This window comes from Phyllostomus hastatus, unplaced genomic scaffold, assembly GCF_019186645.2.
Source record: "Phyllostomus hastatus isolate PE091 unplaced genomic scaffold, TTU_PhHast_1.1 phas_scaffold_182, whole genome shotgun sequence".
In the NCBI taxonomy this organism is placed as follows: domain Eukaryota; kingdom Metazoa; phylum Chordata; class Mammalia; order Chiroptera; family Phyllostomidae; genus Phyllostomus; species Phyllostomus hastatus.
Window position 1 is genome coordinate 13,037,817 of NW_025334013.1, and position 19,309 is coordinate 13,057,125.

Sequence of the window (19,309 nt, forward strand, 5' to 3'; positions counted from 1 at the left end):
TAAAATGGAAACACAGTCCTCCACCAAGAAGCAGAGCTGGAGTAAAGCCCCCTGATTAAATAAAACTAAACAAATGAGAATCAGAGAAGCTCTGTGTGGTTTTGAAACAGTACATCAGGAATGTGGGGAGAAAAGAAGGAATTGGGGAAGTCTTTAAAAAATAACATGAACTCTATCCACGCTGGGCATCCTCATACCTCTGGCCAGTTACTAAGACAAGGTCTGTTTTTGTCCTGGAACAGATTCGGGAGAGAAGTCTTTTGCTCGTTTGCAATCATCTTATGTAAGGCTTCATTTTCTTCCCCTTCTCGTTCTAAAATCTGAAAAAGAATGAGGCAATCAGCCATCTCCTGCTGACAGCACAAGACTTGCCTCCTCCCGACACCCCCACCAGAAGAGCAAGGTTAAGTCCCGGGGAAGTCAGTGCAGGGAGGGGCACGCACTCCCAGCACAGCCAGCTCAGTGTTCCGTACCTTGCACTGCGAACAGCATTCCTTGTAACTGGGGAACTCGGGAGCCTTTGGGAAGTACTGCTGCAGTTTGCTCCAGGCCTCTTTAGAAACAAGCCTTCTTTCGTTTTCAGATATGCACAACTCCCCTGAGTTAAAAAAAATAACAATAATTAAAAAAAATAAAAGCTAAAGTCAACATATAGTCTGCAAAAATGTATTTCCTATTTCTTAAACATAAGAAAAATGTTCTCTTCCTTCTTTTCTAAAGTGTTCAATTCTCTTCACTTAGTTTCAAAATCTCTAATTTTTAAAAAAATTTCATCTAATTCTAAGAGAGCCATTCCTTTATGTCCTTTATCCAGGTCTGTGGCTGAAAAACCAGGAGGTAAAAACAAACGTGCGAGACTAGAGTTTCCTATCTTTCTTCCTGCCAGTGGAAGGGCCTCCAGGGAACCTGGTGTCTCTGCTTGGAGGCAGGGGCTGCTGAACTGCGTTTCATCTCCCCCCACACTCAAATGTCACAATTTCCTGCAGACTGTATTTTCTCCCATTTCATTGTTTTACTTTACTGAAATCACCCTGAATTAAAACGGTCCATTTTTAAGGTGGTGCCCAGCACTCTCAGGTCCATTCTCTTAAGTTATGGACTCGAAGGTAAGTAATAAAGCAATCTATCGAACTGGAAATCTCCAGGCAGGATCCAATTGGTTTGCTACAGCCGTCACCCCCAATTCCTGTGGATACGTAAAAATCCCCAAAGAGAAGAAAATCAGTACCAGTCACCACCACCCTTCCTCTTCCCAGAAGGTCACGGGAACAACCAGATGGCAGGGACCTGCAAGCTCAGCAGCCCCTCCTTGGTCTACTCTGTTGACACACCTACATCTAGCTAACCAGCGCCTTTCTCCCTGCTTTTCTCCCCGACTCCAGCTCTCACTCTGTGGCTCTAGTTTTCATTGTTTCAGCTGTTCCCAACTGATAAACTAATGAACTGTACTCAAGCACCTATATGGGTCATTACCCAGAAAACCATGTTTAAGTTTCCGAAGCCATTTGTTTCTACCCCCGCTAGCCAGGTACCTCCATGTTTAATTAAGAGTAATGAAGCCAGGGACTTTCTAAATACAGTACCATCCCTCTTTGCTTCGTGTGTTTTACATAATAAACAAGCCAAGACTCAGAGAAATGAACACACCCGGGGTCACCAGAGCTGCTGGGTAATGAACCCAGGTCTGTCTCATTCAAACCCCATCATTTCTAAACCCCAGCTGTACATCTTCTTAACTTCCACCCTGTACTTCGTATTGAGCTTTGAATAATCTCCCCAAAATGTTACTTTGCTTTAATAAACTTAATATCAGAGAAAAATAGGTCACAATGTAAAAATTAACTTTCTTTTTGAGTAGGCTATTAACTTACATTTCCTCTGAGGCTATAAAAACTTACTCCAACGTGCCTACTCTCAGACACAATTAGGGGATTTTTAAAAAACATTAATTGGGCCCTGGTCGGTGTGGCTCAGTTGCTTTGAGCATCACCCCGTAAACTAAAGGCGTAGGGTCCTATACCCCGTCAGGGCACATGCCTAGGCTGCGGGTTTGGTCCTTGGCTGGGGTGGGTTCAAGAGGCAACTGATCAAGATTTCTCTCCCACATCAAAGTTTCTCTCCCTCACTCTTTCCCCCTCCCTTCTCCTCTCTCTAAAAATGAATAAACAGAACCTTAAAAAAATAAATAAAACCATGTCCTAGGGGAAGGATTAAAAAACATTAACTGGATTACCAAACCCTAATATATTAGTACATCATTATGTGAAATATAGCGTAGCCCAAAAAAGGATTAAGGTAGATTTCTATGACCTGATTTTTTTTTAAAGAACTCCAAGGCAATTAAAATTTTAAAGTGGTTTCCTTAAAAAAAAAAAAAAAAGAAAGAAAGAAAGAAAAGAAAACCTACCAAAAAATGCTTCCTCTCTATGGAAGTGGTATGGAAGTGGGAGAGAACAAAGGAAACAGTGATACACACACACGCACACTTCACTAGGGTTCCGTGTGCACTATGGATGCGCACCTAGTGCTCTCACGCGGGGGTACTTTTACTCACTGGCTGACTTCAGTGCTGCCTGTGTATTACCCACGATTAGCAAAGAACGACTGAAATTTATTTCCGAAATCAGGAAAGTATTTCACTAAGTCATTTTACTGCTATCTCATTGTTAATAACTACAATGCCCCCCACTCTAACTTCTTAGCCATATTTCTAATTTAGTTTCATTTCATTTCATTTCATAAGATTTTATTTACTTATTTTTAGAGGGGAAGAGAGGAGAAATAGAGGGAGAGAAGCATCAATGAGTGGTTGTCTTTCATGTGCTCCCTACTGGGGACCTGTGCACTGACTGGGAATTGAACTGCGACCCTTTGGTTTGCAAGCTGGTACTCAATCCACTGAGCTACACCAGCCAGGCCTAGTTTCATGTCATGTTAATAATAATGATGTAACATATCTGAATATTATTTGTAACCTCGCAATAATTAACTTTTACTTGTGACATGAGTTCTTAGAAATTAGTTATATCCTGCAATAAAGGACAGTTTCTTAAATTTGAAAAAGGAAAGTCAATCAATTTAACCCACCCACCTGGTTAGCAACATTTCTCAAAACAAAAGCGAACCAGTCATAAGAGATTTAATTCAACAAACATAATTGGATAACCCAATCCCCAAAGATTCGTCGGGTAAAAATAGAAATCTAGTTAGCAATAAGCTTAGATTCTGGATAAATACCCTCCCCCTCAAAATCTAGTTCACACTATAATAGTTTGGGCCCCAGGACAACTGGAGAAGGTATAACAAGACAAAATACTGCCCATCTGCTGAGCAAATGAGGCATAATAAACAAGGTAAGTTGTAGAAAGGTTGTCCAGCCAAATGAGTATAAAATCAATGGACAAGAAAGACTGATGTACATGTAATACCTACAATAAATGCAAAATTCTATGGTTGTAGTAAATCTCCTGACAGAATGTAATCCAGTGATTAATTCACATAAAATCTGTGATATGTTAAATATACACATGGCGTTAGAAATACATGGGGATTTTGGGCCCTGGCTGGTATGGCTCAGTGGATTGAGTGCTGGCCTGTGAACCAAAGGTTCACCAGTTCTATTCCCAGTCAGGGCACATGCCTGGGTTGCGGGCCAGGTACCCAGTAGGGGGTGTGTGAGAAGCAACCACACACTGATGTTTCTCTCCTCTTTCTCGGTCCTTTCCTCTCTCTAAAAATAAATAAAATCTTAAAAAAAAATTTAAGTCTATTAAAAAATACATGGAGATTATTTTAATTAAAATAAAAAATTTCAAAACAAAGACTTCCAGATAAAAGTGATGTTTTAAAACTGGACTCACTCTCAGTTCCCTCTTGAAACACTCTTAAGCCACAACAAAGGGGTTTTTAGAAAAAGATATAAAATTATAATGATGGATGAAAAGAACAGAGGGGGAACAATAGCAACGAAAGTTTTAGAAGCTTAAAAGCAGACAGATGAAATACGTGAAGAACGAATTCTAAACTGGCAAGAGTCAAGAAGTAGCCAGACTTGCTCCATTGCACTACTGTCCCCAAAGGCCCAGAAACTGGGGGTGCCCGGAAGTGTGGGTGAGGTTTATTTAAAAAAAACAAAACAAAACAGGAGAGTGGATGTAAAGTCTATTTCATAAGCAGTTAAAATTCTCAGTGCCCCTCGTCCATATCCTACAGATAACTGCCCGCTCTACCCACAAAAGGAGACAGTAAGCTTCTCGGGCAACACAGAAGCCGAGGCCTCTGCACCAGGGCACAAAGCACAAAGGCGAAGGAGGTACGGAGCTGGGGTGCAGGGACTCCCAAGCCCCCTTCTCTTTACTGCCCCAGAACCGCGACGGCATGTCTGCACTTTCCAGGCAGGAGAATGGGAGCTGCCTAAGGAGAAATCCGGGTGGCCCAAGGGCGGACCCTGACACGGGGAAGCCCCAGAGAACAGCCCAGCCGGGGCACCTGAACGGTGAAGCCCTCCTCCACGCACACGGCCTCCCCAGAGCACTTCGCACAGGGGGCGAGGCAGGGCCCGCACAGGGCAGGGCAGTGCGAGATGTCAGTGAGCACGGGGATAAAGATCTTACACGCCTCCAGACATGGAATGAAAAAGCTACCTACGAATACTGGACAAATGGTACACTGAAAGACAGCGGGTCTTTCAAATTTCTGAAGAAAAATAATTTCAAATGGAAAATTATGTACCTAAGGAAAAACTATCCATTAAATGTGGTGACCCTGAACATAGACTCTCCCCTCTCTTGCCTCAGTTTACTTACTCACCAGTACAATGGATATGGTAGTAATATCGATCTCTAGTCATTGTGTAGGAATGAGCTAGTACCTACACACTTAGGAAACTACCAGCACATGTGTGCAAATGGTATATGTCCACTGTCATTTTCCTGTTACCGCCACCACATTCCAGGAACAAATTTTAATATAAACCCAATGAGTCAAGTGGGCTCCTAAGATCCAATATCCTGCATCCGAAAAACCTGGTATCAAAAGCATAGTACACCAATAGGTGATGTCCACAAAAACAATAGTTGAGAACTATTGTTTTAAAATACTACATAAAGTCCTGGCTGGTGTAGCTCAGTGGACTGAGCATGGGCCTGCAAACCAAAAGGTTGCTAATTTGATTCCCAGTCTGGGTACATGCTTGGGTTGCAGGCCTGGTCCCCAGTAAGGTGCGTGTGAGAGGCAACCATACACTGATGTTTCTCTCCCTCTTTCTCCTTCCCTTCCCCTCTGTCTAAAAATAAATAAATAAAATCTTAAAAAAAAATAAAAATAAAAATAAAGTACTAGATAAAAAGCAACCGAATGCCAACAAGTTGCAGATCAAGCTCAAGATCTAAAAAACAGCTCAAGTTCCGTTTCTGCTGAGTAGTGCAGCACACGTCCTGAAATCACATTCAGCTCTGCCATGCTTTCTAATCAGAGCTGTAATACTGAAATGACAAGATAGGACGAGAGGTGGGAAGACAGAGCAAAACTCGGTGAGGTAAGGAGCAAGATGACATCTGAGTCCTGGCACTGCTTCTACCAGCAGGCAGGCAGCACCAAGCATTCCTCAGCCCTCAAAACACAGGCACACAGACTACGTCCACATTCACACCATGAAGGTAAGTAAGAGTTGATAGAAAGCATTACAAGAAAAACAAATCTACTCCACCTCCTCCTTTTTACTTATCCAATCTGTCTACCACTCAGGAAACCACATCTCTCACATCTGTGCTCCTGTTGTGCACTACTAGTGTGAGGGAGACAAACAGGGCAGCAGGTGATGTGATGGGAAGGACAGATGGCCTTGGGATCCAGAAATCAGCATCCACACCCAAGGATGACCCCCGTCCTGAGTTGTGTGGTCGGTAAATGAGAATGCCAGTTAGCTAGTAAATATAGTGCAGTGAGACAATATCCAGAAGGATCAGCATGCAAGGACCACTTAAGTGACAATTATTATCACCAGTGTCATCAAGGACCCTTGCTACAAAAGTGCTAGTGTGCGTGAGGCTAAGTGTGAGACATCATAATGAACTGATGAGGTTAAGAACTAAAATCACTCATTTCTAAGACCCACAAGCATTCTGAGTATTGGCAATACATCAGCACTCAGTAAGAAATACACAGACGTGGGTTAGTAGTATTAACTACTGACGTCCAAACTTCTCTGGTACAATTTTTCCCCAAAAAGTCTATCCCAAGATAGACATGGTAGGCAGCTCTGAGAAGCAGACGCCCGCTTGACTGTCACAGGGCTAACAGAATGGATCGCCGGGGCTCAAACAGAATGAGTCCCTTTCAAAAAATTACTTATTAGAAGTGAGGACTCACTAAGACCAAATAAGAAATACATAAATACACAGGATTACTAAGGATTTGGAGATTATTACTCCAAGTACATAGTACACAGTTGTTAGTTAATACATATCTAAGAAGCTAAACCAAAAATACCCCTAATAATAAGAAGAAATACATGAACACTGTTCACAAAGTGTTCAAGCTGGACAAAGACAGTCAGGAAAAGTAACTGAAATTCTTCCATGTGACTCACAGAGCCTTCCAATGTGAAAAGGAGACAATTTCTTCTCCACTAAATATGGAGAAGATCCTATTCTGTATTTTATGGGGAAAAAAAAACAACGAAAACTTTTTTTTTTTTTTGCTAAGAGTGGAGAAGAAAAGGTGTGAGAGACACCGGCACGCAGCGGAAAGAGTTAGAAAGGGTGAGGGAACAGAGACGTCCGAGACGAGCAGAGTTCAGAACTGCGGCTGCCGCATTAGGGCCCCACCCCTACGAGCGAGTAGGAAACATTTAACAAAATATTTATGATACGCCGAAGTCTGACTGACAATGGAAGATTTATGCTTCCAGCTTACCATGTGGACACAGAATGTCTTCATTAAAATTTAATTCTTCCTCTTCTTCTTTTCTTTCTTCCTTTGATTCATCTAATCAAAAGAAGTACAGAGAGTAACTGCTCTGGCTGTTGTATTTAAAGTTCAAAGTAGCAGAGATAATACTCTGCACAATTCTGAACAAAGAAAACTTTTAAACACTCTAAAATTAGACCCAAGTGATTCCTACACAATTCCGCTAAGAAGTGCTATATTTCTTTCCCTTAAAAGGAAAGAAGAATTATCTGAAAGGCAGTTTTACTTTTTAAAGATTTAGGTTATGCAAGAAAATGTGCCTTCCTTCAAATTGAAAAATAATTTACATATCATTCCATTAATTCTAGTCAAGGTATTCAGAACACTGTGTCATAAACCAAGTTAATCATCTACGTGTCATGTCATTCTCGCCTATCCGTTATTTTAGGGCTTGAACAGAAAGCTTTAGAGGCTAGTACAGTAAAAACTTAACCTTTAAAGTCAAACACACAGAGTAAGAACTCTGCTTTCCTGTTAACATTTCTCTTCCCGTATCTGCTTTTCTCACTTGCCCACACTGTATCAACGTTAATTTGTAGTTGTGCATACCAGGAACATGGCCAAATAAAAGACGTCTTAAGCATCAGGAGATTAGAATAGTTATCCATGGGTTTTCCAGGTAAGAAGTACACAATAGGTTTTTAATACACTTATTGTACATATAAAGAATATCTACTAAATATGAAAAAGATCAAGCAGAGCCCTGGGCGGTATGGCTCAGTGGACTGAGTACCGGCCTGTGAACCAAAGGGTCGCTGGTTCAATTCTCAGTCAGGGCACATGCCTGGGTAGCCGACCAGGTCCCCAGTAGGGGGCACATGAGGGCAACCACACATGGATGTTTCTTTCCCTCTTTTTCTTCCTCCCGTCCCTTCTCTCTAAAAATAAATAAATAAATCTTAAAAATAAATAAAAAGAGCAAGCAGAGAAATGAGCAAATAAATGACATGACCAGGTAACTGTAACCTCCCCTCTCTGTCACAGACGCACAAATACAAATAACATCTTAAATATATGATGATGGTCCGCCTCACTGGTGATTCTGAAAGCACAAGCCTTGACACTGCCAAGTCATTCTCCATACATAACAGACTGAAAAACATGGATGTGACTCACGTACTCTTATATTGACAAAAGCATGCAGAAACAAGCCCCCACTATAATTTCTATAGGAAATTTACCAATTATGAGTCAGATTATGGTAATTATATATGGGTATAATTCTTTGATCCAGCAATTTCTAAGAATTTATTTAAATGCTTCAAATTTAAAATTTTTGTAAATCAAAGCTTTAAAACTAATAGTGGCTTTGTTGTTTTTTTTTCCTCAAAAAGGAAATAATATGAGGGATCCACACCAAGTGAAATTAAATGATACTAACATGCTTGAACACAGAAAATACAAAGTACTTCAGTAAAATGGTTAAGGATACTAAAATGATAAAAATACACATATGTAAATACTAACATTTGGCGATAAGAAAATTAAGTGAAATAACTGCTTATGGATCACTAATTATATCTTTGAATTAGTGAGATGATCAAACCATTAATTTCCATTTTCAATCCAAAAATAGCTCCTATGGCTTAATTTCCCTTGATATCCTATAAAACACTGGTTATAAACTTTGGTTTAGTGGTTTACTTACACTAACATAATTTCCTATTTGGAAGCATAGCTTCAAAAAGCTCAGAAAACTTCGTAAGCAAAAAGCTATTCAAAAGCTTCCTTCTCTCCTGAAGCAGAAGCTCCTTTACTTAACAAAGGCAGCCTGTAAGTGTGGCAGATAATGTCCAATCAAAACCTCCCGAGCTTACAATATAGTTTCAGTCTGAACCAGAATTAAAATGTGATTAACTAAAGAGACCCTGAGACCAAAGCACACCAGGTTATAAAGAATTCCTCACAGGAACTGCTGCATCTTTTTTGACCTTTGCTCAATTTTAGTAGCTCATTTTTTTTTTTTTTACTTGTTCTGAGACATTTTTGAGAGCTTCAGGTTTAATAAAAATTGTCTTTAAAATTACACGGATGGAAACTAAACCAACTTTACTCAAAATAAATGTTCACAATTCTGTGGTACAGTTTCTAACCATCTACCCAGAGGTCTGAGACAGTACCTTTATTCAAGGTGTTGCCATTCATTTTCCCATTGCTTTGGTCTGCGTCACCATCTTGCTCATCTAGTTGTTCCAGAGCCAGCTGGCGCCAGCTACGCAAGGATGATTTTCCCACCCAAAATCCATCATTGCTGAGGAGCGGAGAGAAAGTGCAATCATGCGAGTCCCATTGCCCAACCTCCTGCCCTCTTTCCCTGTGAAGGCCCCAACTAAGACGAATTCACACACTCCGACTCTGCTGTCACGTACACAATTTCTCTAATCCACCTCCTCATCTTGGCCATTTTTACTCCTCACTGCTGAAGCGCAGGTGATTTCATATTTTGTTCCCATCCTACATCTTACCCTGTTTCCCTTAACCCTCATTTACATTCATGCCAATCACACCAATCAACGGGCAGCTCTCTCTCTCCTGATTACCATTCACAGCTGCATCAGGCTATGCCCCCGAGCACACTCAGAGGAGCGCACATCCACCCATCCCCGTCTGCACATAAACACACGCTGAGGGGACTCTGGGCTGTTTACGGAATGACCAAAAATGGTGAACTAGATCAATCTTTGTTCGAGAAACATACAACTGAAACCCAGACATAATAAATGCCGCCTGCTTCTATTGAATCCTGAATCCAGAGGAACTGTGAAGCTCAGCACACTCTTCTAAAGAACCCCGGATGTTTCTTTTCTTTTCCCTTTCTTCATTAACTGAATTCGTTGGGCTGGATGTTTCTGACAAGGATGCTCTGCTGGGATCCGTTTGTTAACACACTTCGGCCTCCCTAAGGCGGAGGCCCCCAGGCCGGGTGGGATGATTTTGCACCATAAGCCCTCTGTAGTCCGGGCCAGAACACCGGCCGACACCCTGCCTCGGTCTGATCGGCCTCGGCCCCACATCTCCGTCCCTGTCTCTCTGGCGGGCGGAACACAGGGGCCAAGCGGTGTGACTCAGCGTTCTCTATCTTGGCCACCCTGGCAATCATGGCAAAACTCCATCTGGCTCCGCCATCCACATCGCCACCCTTCTCTCCTCAAAAAACCCAGCTCCCTATTATCTAAGAGTAATCGGCTACGTGGCTATCACTTCTCAAAATTATTTTTTAGTTTACCATAAACAATATACACTGTGGTACATACCCCTTTACTGTTGCTTTTAGCAGATTATTAACAGTTTTATAATCTTCGTTTAGTTGGTTCTTCAGGCGCAACACACGACAACGTTCTACTACACACTCCTTACACAAGGCTTTCACTAGAGGCAAGAGAGAATGGAACAAAGTATAATTTATTCACATACAGACTTCCTGTTGGGAAAATGTTTTCAGCAATTCACAAAACACAAAAGAATTCTAAACCGAAGTCACAAGTTTTGACAACATAGCAAGTTGGTATATATCCTCAATTATCTTGTAAAGTAAATATTAAGACAGCAACATTCTTGTAAGAGATGAAATTTTATGTTAAAACTATCTATACCATGGAATTCAGTATTTTACAAGATTTAGATGCAAATTTCAAAAGACTGTAATCAAATAACTGAGGGGGGAATACAATGTACTTGACAACTATAAATATAATATTGTTGAAGAGCTTCAGGTGAATAATTAAAGCACAGAGGACAAAGAGGAGGGAAAAAATCAAGGGCCCATTTTAAAACATACAGTTCCAGCAATCATGTGAAATTTGATTATTTGAAAGATCATCTCATTGCCGTCTATTTTTTTATAAAGATTTTTATTTTATTTTTAGACAGAAGAGAAGGAAGGGAGAAAAAGAGGGAAAAAACATCAGTGTGTGGATGCCTCTCACATGCTCCCTACTGGGGACCTGGCCCGCAACCCGGACATGTGCCCTGACTGGGAAATTGAACTGGTGACCCTTTGGTTGACAGGCTGGCACTCAGTCCACTGAGCTACAACAGCCAGGGTTCTTTGTGGTTTATTGATTATCAATCAAAAACAGAAATTTGGAAAGCAAAATTCCAGATGTGTACAAGAGAAGACCTGAATCGTGTAGTCAAATGCCAGTTTTTATGCAGTAAGTGGTACACAATCAGGAAATAGCATTTAATTTCGGGAAAAAGAGGGTGGTGGTCATACAATTTCATTTACTGGACTCATACAGGTGGGACAGGAGGCTGTGCTGCCAGTTAAGAAGAAGAACGTTATCAAGGAGGGGTAAACAGAACCAAATAGATTACGGATACCATGTGGTTAGAAAGAGCTCTACATTCAGGGTAGAATATGCAGATGCCATTCATAGGCCAAGTAACAATCTACAGACCTCACACTGTTCGAAGTCATTACAGCAGGGAGGCATATGAATTGTAATCAACCAGACCAGGTTCAAGTACTTTGAAGAGGAATATATAGAGCAACAAAATGCTAACGGATGATTTACTCAAAAGTGTCCTATTTTGTGAGCGTTGAGAAGAAAAAAGAAACAACAACTCAATGAGCAGTGTCAGTTTCTTTGTAACCTTACAAATATACGATGTATAATGCTGCTTAAGTTTTACTTTATTTAGCAACTCCCTTTTGCAGTCTAAGGAACACTTGGTCTAGCATAATTTGGGTCAAATGATCATAAAGACCACATGGTGCGGACTTACAGTATTACATATATATATATATATATATATATATTTAAGAACTTTAAAAAAATTATTTATTTTTAGTGAGAGGAGAAGGAGGGAGAAAGAGAGGGAGAGAAATGATCAATGTGCGGTTGACTCTCATGTGGCCCCCACTGGGGACCTGTCCTGCAACCCAGACATGTGCCCTGACTGGGAATTGAACCGGCAACCCTGTGGTTCACAGCCCATGCTCAATCCACTGAGCTACACCAACCAGGGCTTTTTTTTTTTTTTTTTAAGTAGACATCTGAAATTACCAGTTAGTCTTGGTCCTCCTCCATATCTACTGTAGAAAATGTCAGCCGCATATTCAGATATTCTCTTCATAATTGATATTTTATCAGGATGCAGCTTGTCGTGGGAACACAGGCAGGCATGATTATCAATAGGCTTGGTAGGTGTCGATTCATCCAACCACTTTTGCAGCCACTCAAGAGAAACAAATTCATAGGGCTCTGAAGAAGAACGCAAGGGAAAGAGCCTATGTACTTTTACAGCTTTTTGACTAAGTGACACATTCATTTTCCTCAAAAGACAATGCAAACTCTGTCCAAAGTTAGCAGAATCAGAAGAACCACTGTGCAGGGAAGAGGCCTGATAAGTATGACATAGAGCTCCACTTAACTACCCCTCTTCTGGGTTCAAGTTGCTGTTTAAGAAAGATGCCGTGCACGACAGGGATGAGTCTGCACAGCGCCCTACGAGGTCGGCTGGTATTATTAACCCCATTCTACAAACGAGGCACCCACAGAGAGAAGTGTCTTGCTTGGTAACACAGCGGGGCTTTGATCGGGACACCGGGGCTGCTGACTACAAGCCACGCTCCATGCTGGCTTGCAAATCACATAACCTCATCTCCTGCGTGTATTCCACAAATGCTTTTCATAGACCCTCCTCATCAATTTACATCTGAAAATTAAAAGAAGATGCCTGACTGAATCCTAAGTTACAAATTAACCTCATCAGCTATAACTGCACTTTACTGTATCCACCAATGAACTTTTCTTCATACAAGATGACACAGGTATATCGATTAAAAGGTATTTGATTTCCCCTCCCCAATCCATATCATGATCTATTCATTATATTACTATGTGTTTCAAGAAAATAAGTGATTTAAAACAAGTTCCAGGATGAAATACTCTAGAATTGAATTACCAATTTTGAAGTTGCAAAAATTAAGGCAAAACCAAACAGCTCAACCTGAGTTTTGATTTGGGAAAACAGAGTCCCTGAGTTCCCTAAAAGCCAAAATTAAAGATAAAGGGCCAGCTTTGATTACTTACAAAGATCTCCAGTGAGTCCCAGCATAAAACATAGAAGAAAACATACAGAGGTTGAATTTATATATTTGTATTATGTACTACTTCTGATGAGATCTGAGGGAGAGACAATTCCACTCAAAGCCCATTTTGACCAATTTCATACTTCTCTGAGAGTTACAAATCTAGAAAACTGACTCCCACCTTCAGTTTGCCATAAAACATTTCAATGTTTATGGCAACAAAATTTGGAATTACTGGATCCCTTATTCATGCTAAAACTGCATGTCATCAGCTGAGAACCTTCTGACTGATCAGCTCTGACACCGCTGCAGAGGAAGAGCTCATGACTGCAAGTTGAGAGCAAGGGCTAATCCAAGTTCTGCCACCAAGAAACTGAACTTGAGCAAGTCACTTAAACTCTCTATGCTTCAAGTCTTTTATTTGTAAAATGAAGGTAATAATACCTGCCTTCTACCTACCTCACAGGGATGTTGTTGAATGTAAAAGATAAGATATGTGAAGCATTTTGAGCTTTTTGGAAGAAAAGAGATATAGAAAAGTTAATTAAACACTCACACAATATATAAAAGAGGAGACCTTAAGATTCAGTACAGTAACATGGCTGTGGCAATTCGCAATATATAATGATATGGTTAATGAAATTTAAAATATCTCTCAATTTTATTTGCCACTTAATCAAGTTTAATCTGGCAGGGAGAGAGCACATTAGGTATCTTAAGAATGCAGATACACGATCCCTCTCTAAGAGAGCAAAATCAAAGTTTTAACATATCTAACCTTTTCTAAATATAGACACACTGATTAAAATTTTTAGTCATCTGAAGGCTATCAAAGGAGGAAAAGCAGGACTGTGCACAGGGCAACATTTAAGAATAATTCCCCAGGTGTCCTTGCTTCCCCCACGGCTGAGGGAGGGTGAGCAGAGGGGCACAGTACCTGGTATTTCTAAAGGGAAACACATGCCGTCAGAATCTTGACCGCTACAAGAAGTCTAGGGAAACGAAAAGAGCAAAATGCATTCTTTGCCAGGAAGGGTCTGTTGGGCTTGAAGCCCAGGGCAACTACAACCCTGGCGCACACAATACCAGGACTCAAAGGCAGCTAGTTCAAGACAACACTTTCCAATCCCCTACCCGAGTCCCACAGAAAACTTCCGAGCAAAGCTCACTGTTTTGGTTTTTGAGTAGTTTAATATAAATTCATTGTACTATATGAAGACTAGAAAAATCACAGTGTGGTTTTACAGTAAGAAGAGGAAGGAAGAGAGCAGAGACTGGGCCTGTCACGCTGATGTAACTCCATCCTCGGCCAGGTCTCCAGACTTAGGGTACCAGCTTCAGTGTGCCGTAAACCCCCAGGAGGAAGGGCGGCTGTGGTCACAGAGGCCTGTCTTCCTTTCCACGCTCAGTCTGCCTCACTATAGAGAGACGTATCAGTCTCTGCCCAGAGCTTCCCTGAGAATCAGGGTCTAGCCTGCGCCTCAACAGCTACGGCAGAGTCTGCTTGTGGAAGGCCTTTTTTACACTAGAGATGTTTCTGCTCTGGTGATTCAGCACACTACCTAAGCATCGCCTTCCGAAAGCATGGATAGACCAACTTACCACATGGGATGAGCACTGTCTTTAATTATCAATTTGGAGATAACAAACTATATAAAATCCCAGCATTTGACAAACCAACAAAGCAATTAAATATTTAACAAAGGGAAATGTACATTTTGGTTCAAAGTTATTTATAATTTTTTTAATGCCTGGATTCTGAACACAAGGAATTTTCCTTTGGAAAGTTACAAAGTCTAGAAAGATTGAGCCATCAAAAATATTGAACAGACTTTGTCTACAGAAAATTTAAAATTATTCAGAGATAATTTATTTCAATTTAAATAAAAAGGGCCACAGGGGTTCATGTTCCCAGTGAGGCTTATATTTTAGGATAACTAACTCTTCTTTAAATACATTCACACCAATTTAGAAAACGCAAACCAGGAGACTCTGAGTGGCAACACAAAATCAGGGTCATCAGCTTTCGGATTTCACATTTCGGGACAACATGGACTTTGAGCCATGCCAGTTTACTGCAAAAACTCAAGAAAAACACTGGAAAGCTTATAGCTGGTAAAAGTATTTTCAACAGAACTATATTCTAGAAACATAAGCCCGGTTCTCACAGACTGAACGAGATAGCGGAGGGAGGCGGCACGCACGTGCTGACTCGACACGGACCACCTCCCGACCGCGCCGTTTTAAAGAGCGGTTCCAAAGCGCGTTTCACTTTAGACTCAGTAAGTCCTTTTATCTTGTCCAGTGAATCTCGGAAACTGAGTACGTTTCAAAAAACAGATTTCCAGGTCCCAACTTCTACGAACGAACTTAGAACTTTGAATCACATGTTCATTTCCAAATCATATGCAGTAAAAATTAAGTTCAGTCTTAATTTTTTAGGACAATCCCAACCCTTGGGACAGAGTGACAGTAACAGATTACAAAGAAAGGTCAAAATCAAGTTAAGATGTCATTTAGAAAGAACTTTTAAAAGGTATCCCTCCAGATTTAGCAATTTATATTCTTCTTTTGTTTAAGGTTATAGCAGTAATAGAAAATTAAGATTATCAAAAAGACAAAAACCACAAGTACAAGTATGCTTGAATATTTATTTTCTAAAATGAGGATTAAGTTGCCTCCCTTTTTTAGGAGAAATTGGGCATGGGGGCATTCATGTCTATGAAATGACAAAGACAGCATATTGTTACAAATGGCATATCCGCCTTAAAAAGTTGTTTCCTTTTTGAGGCACTAGGTAAACTTGTATTAACATATACATTAAAGGGATAAACTGGATCATGTGGGACAATTCTTAAGAAAGCAGAGGTCAGCAGAATGCTTTCCCAGTCTTAGCATCATATTTGGTACTAAATTTCAAAGTAATCTAATAGTATCATAAAAAGTAGTGCTCATATAAAAGAATGCCTGTTAAAGCTGTGAGGGTACAGATTATACAAGAAAACAGAATAGGTCAGCTGCATCCATAGTAACCCGATCAGATTTTTAAGAACAAGTTAATATCTCACAAAATAGAAATATCTATTATAAGAGTCATATATGCAGAGCGCTGACCTAAACCTTGTAATTTATTAAGAGCTTCCCATTTGTAAAAGTACATGATAATGAAAGGTAAATGGAATGCTACACATCAAATCGTTGCTGGTTTACATCGCAATTTTATAGTGTATAAGCGGGCATTAGTGGGTTAGAAGACAGGGAAGGGAAAGTTAGTTCATACATGTCTGTGAACATAAAAGAAACAAGGAACTCAATGGCAACAGTGCTGTCCCAGAATATCTTACAGACCAGCTCCAGCAGGTAACCTTTGGTACAGCTCCTTAACCTCTTCGTGCTTTGCTTTGCCTTTATCCACACTTTGCTTACGCATCTCAGCCATCTCAATACACCACTCCTCAAACTTGGAATTATCGCGATCTACCAGCTCTTGAAGGAAGGCTATTCGAAACAGGAAAAAAAAAAACCCCACAACACTTTATCCAGTTTTCACACATAGAACCATGCTGGTCTCTAAATTATATCAAACACTAGCTAAGACTTTGGTGGCAGCTTCCTACTAAGGTCTCCTTTTCTGTTAGAGACCCCCCAACTGAAGGCAAAAGTAGAACTGGAGACAGACACTGGAATGTGATTGCCCCACCTGGATGTCCATGACAGCATCAGCCAACCCGAGCCGTCAAATGGTTCAGAGAGACAACTTCAAAATAGGTGGCGCTACAGGGCACAGAACAGCATCAGGCAAAATGGCAACTAAAGAATGTCTGAGGCCAGTAGCAATGCTTCCTACTTTTTTAAAATCTAGGAAATTTACAAATAACTGGCTTAAACCCACACATACTTTATAAATTGAACAAAAGAAAACCAGATTACTCTAAATATATGTCTTGATTACCGGAAGGATTTTTAAAAACTGCCTTGCTTTTCTTGGTCGGGGGTAAGGGGCTTCAGTGGAATAGTTCTGTTAAACGAACCTTCAATTTTTTAAAAAAGATCTTATTTATTCGTTTTTAGGGAGAAAGAGGGCTCTCCCTCCCTTCCTCTCTCTCTAAAAATGAAGAAATAAATCTTAAAAAAAAAAAAAAAAAAGAAAAGAAAAGAAGCCCTGGCTGGTGTAGCTCAGTGGATTGAGCGTGGGCTGTGAACCAAAGTATCGCAGGTTCAATTCCCAGTCAGGGTACATGCCTCGGTTGCAGGCCATGACCCCCAGCAACCCCACACTGACGTTTCTCTCTCTCTCTTTCTCCCTCCTTCCCTCTCTAAAAATAAATAAAATAAAATCTTAAAACAAAAACTCACTACTTTAGAGGGCCAGGGGATGGATGGGTAGAGCTGGAAGAGGGTATAGGGAGGGTAAAATGGTAATGGAAAAAATACAATAAAAACAATGTAAAAAAATAAACAAAATGGTCTTTAATTAAAAAACTCACTAAAGCCATGGCTCATGTAGCTCAGTAGATTGAGTGTGGGCTGTGAACCAAATGGTGGCTTGTTCAGTTCCCAGTCAGGGAACATGCCTGGGTTGTAGGCCAGGTCCCCACTGGGGGCCACGTGAGAGGCAACCACACACTGATGTTTCTCTCCCTCTCTTTCTCCCTCCCTCGTCCTCTCTCTAAAAATAAATAAATAGAATCTTTTTAAAAAATCTTCAAAAGAAAAACTCACTAAAGCAAAACGTGTGATTATATCTACTTTCACCAATATTTAGCATATGCAATCAACCCATATTAATAGCCATTAAAAGCAATCTGTTCTTGTCATTGGTCTTTGAGCATAGTAGTTTAAAGTATTTGCCTTACACAATCCTAGAAAATTGCTTACCTGGTACCTGAACAGTTGTGTTGGGTTTTTCTTGAGTTTGTAGCCTATAAACCAACATATACGCATTTCGAGAACAGTGAGTTCCTTTGCCACACTTGGGTTTACGTGTCTGGGACTTGGAAGGTTCTGCTGAGGTAAGGAAATAAAAGATGACTAAATTAGAATGTAAAGTTTGTACATTCTTTTATGTGGGGTGGGGAGGAACACAGGAATAGAAAACAACTCCTAAAATACACGTTCAAGATACTTTAACGTGGATCTAAAACATTAAAAGACCACACAAATTTAGCAGGTGCTATAGATGTTGAATCTTTCAACAGTTTACTACCCTTCCCCCCTTGCCTGCCCTATTCCATTGGTAAAAAGTGATACGAAAGTACGGTTTTTCATGAGCACAAGCCTGGGGAGGAAAAAGTACTAGTACTACTGAGTTTTATTTGAATGTTGGTCTTAAATTATAAAAATAAATCCAGACTTAATTTAATTGTCCAAAAAAATAAAATGGCACATTAAAAAAAAAATGAAATGCTAGTGAGCAGAATTAAGTAGTAGGTAGAAACAGTAGTGTTCTATATGGGAAGTGTACCCCATGAATGTGAACTTCAAACTGGGCTTGAATATCTACTGCAGGCTCACATCCCAAGGGGTGCACAGTTCTGAGGAAATCAGTGACCAGAGCGTCAATTCACAATGTACTTTTCTCAAAACCGATCTGCCTCAAAGCTGAGGTGTCACTGATGGTTTCCACCTTCCCTTCCTCAGTCACTTTATAAAGCATATAACTTCTAACCCAGTGACAAAAAAGTCTCACCCATGTCATTAAAAGATGTATTTACTGTTTTTTCTTTGTGTTTAATTTTTCAAACTTATGACATACTTAAATTGGTTTAATAATTATGTCATAATATTTGTAAGTTTTAAAAAGTGCAATCCAGAAGAACTTTTTAACTACTGAGCTTTATGGTTGGTTATAGAAAACAGTATATTCCATAGAATAAAATTCCTAGGATCAGTGTAATAGAAATACCAATACAAGAGAAAAGGGAAGCACTAAAAATGTCTCGCTACAAAACCCCCCCACACCAGTTCACTTATCTTTGACAAGAATGAAATGAGTATCAAATCTCCATGTTACTTCATTTCACTTGGATTCTCTTAAAAGACTGATATTGCAGTTTTACTATTTATAATGTCAGAAAATACTTTATTCAGAGCTACTTAAATTTGACTAAAAATGCTGGATTTTAAAATGTGTAAAGGAATACAAATTTATTCCATATTCCTGGAATACGTAACCAAAAAAAGTTTGAGGACCACTGTCACAGGGAATTAAAAATCTCAGGAGCATGTACAGCAAAGAGGCTGGTGATTTCTAACTAAAAAGTATTAAGATTTAAGATGTTCATTACTCTGTATAAGACAGAA

At 40.1% G+C, this 19,309-nt stretch overlaps 1 protein-coding gene across 3 annotated transcripts in view; it reads right to left on the reverse strand.

Moving 5' to 3' along the window:
- The window catches only part of USP48 (ubiquitin specific peptidase 48), a 68,463-nt gene that overhangs the window by 20,230 nt on the left and 28,924 nt on the right, over positions 1-19,309 (reverse strand). For 2 of the 3 annotated variants that reach the window (XM_045858902.1, XM_045858904.1), the window contains 8 exons: positions 17,885-18,013; positions 16,355-16,504; positions 11,979-12,176; positions 10,224-10,338; positions 9,090-9,220; positions 6,916-6,987; positions 474-598; positions 198-320 (listed from right to left, as the gene is read on the reverse strand). In XM_045858902.1, coding sequence (XP_045714858.1) covers positions 198-320; positions 474-598; positions 6,916-6,987; positions 9,090-9,220; positions 10,224-10,338; positions 11,979-12,176; positions 16,355-16,504; positions 17,885-18,013 — 1,043 coding nt within the window. The remainder of the gene's footprint in view (positions 1-197; positions 321-473; positions 599-6,915; positions 6,988-9,089; positions 9,221-10,223; positions 10,339-11,978; positions 12,177-16,354; positions 16,505-17,884; positions 18,014-19,309) is intronic. The other variant, XM_045858903.1, reaches the window with a different exon arrangement.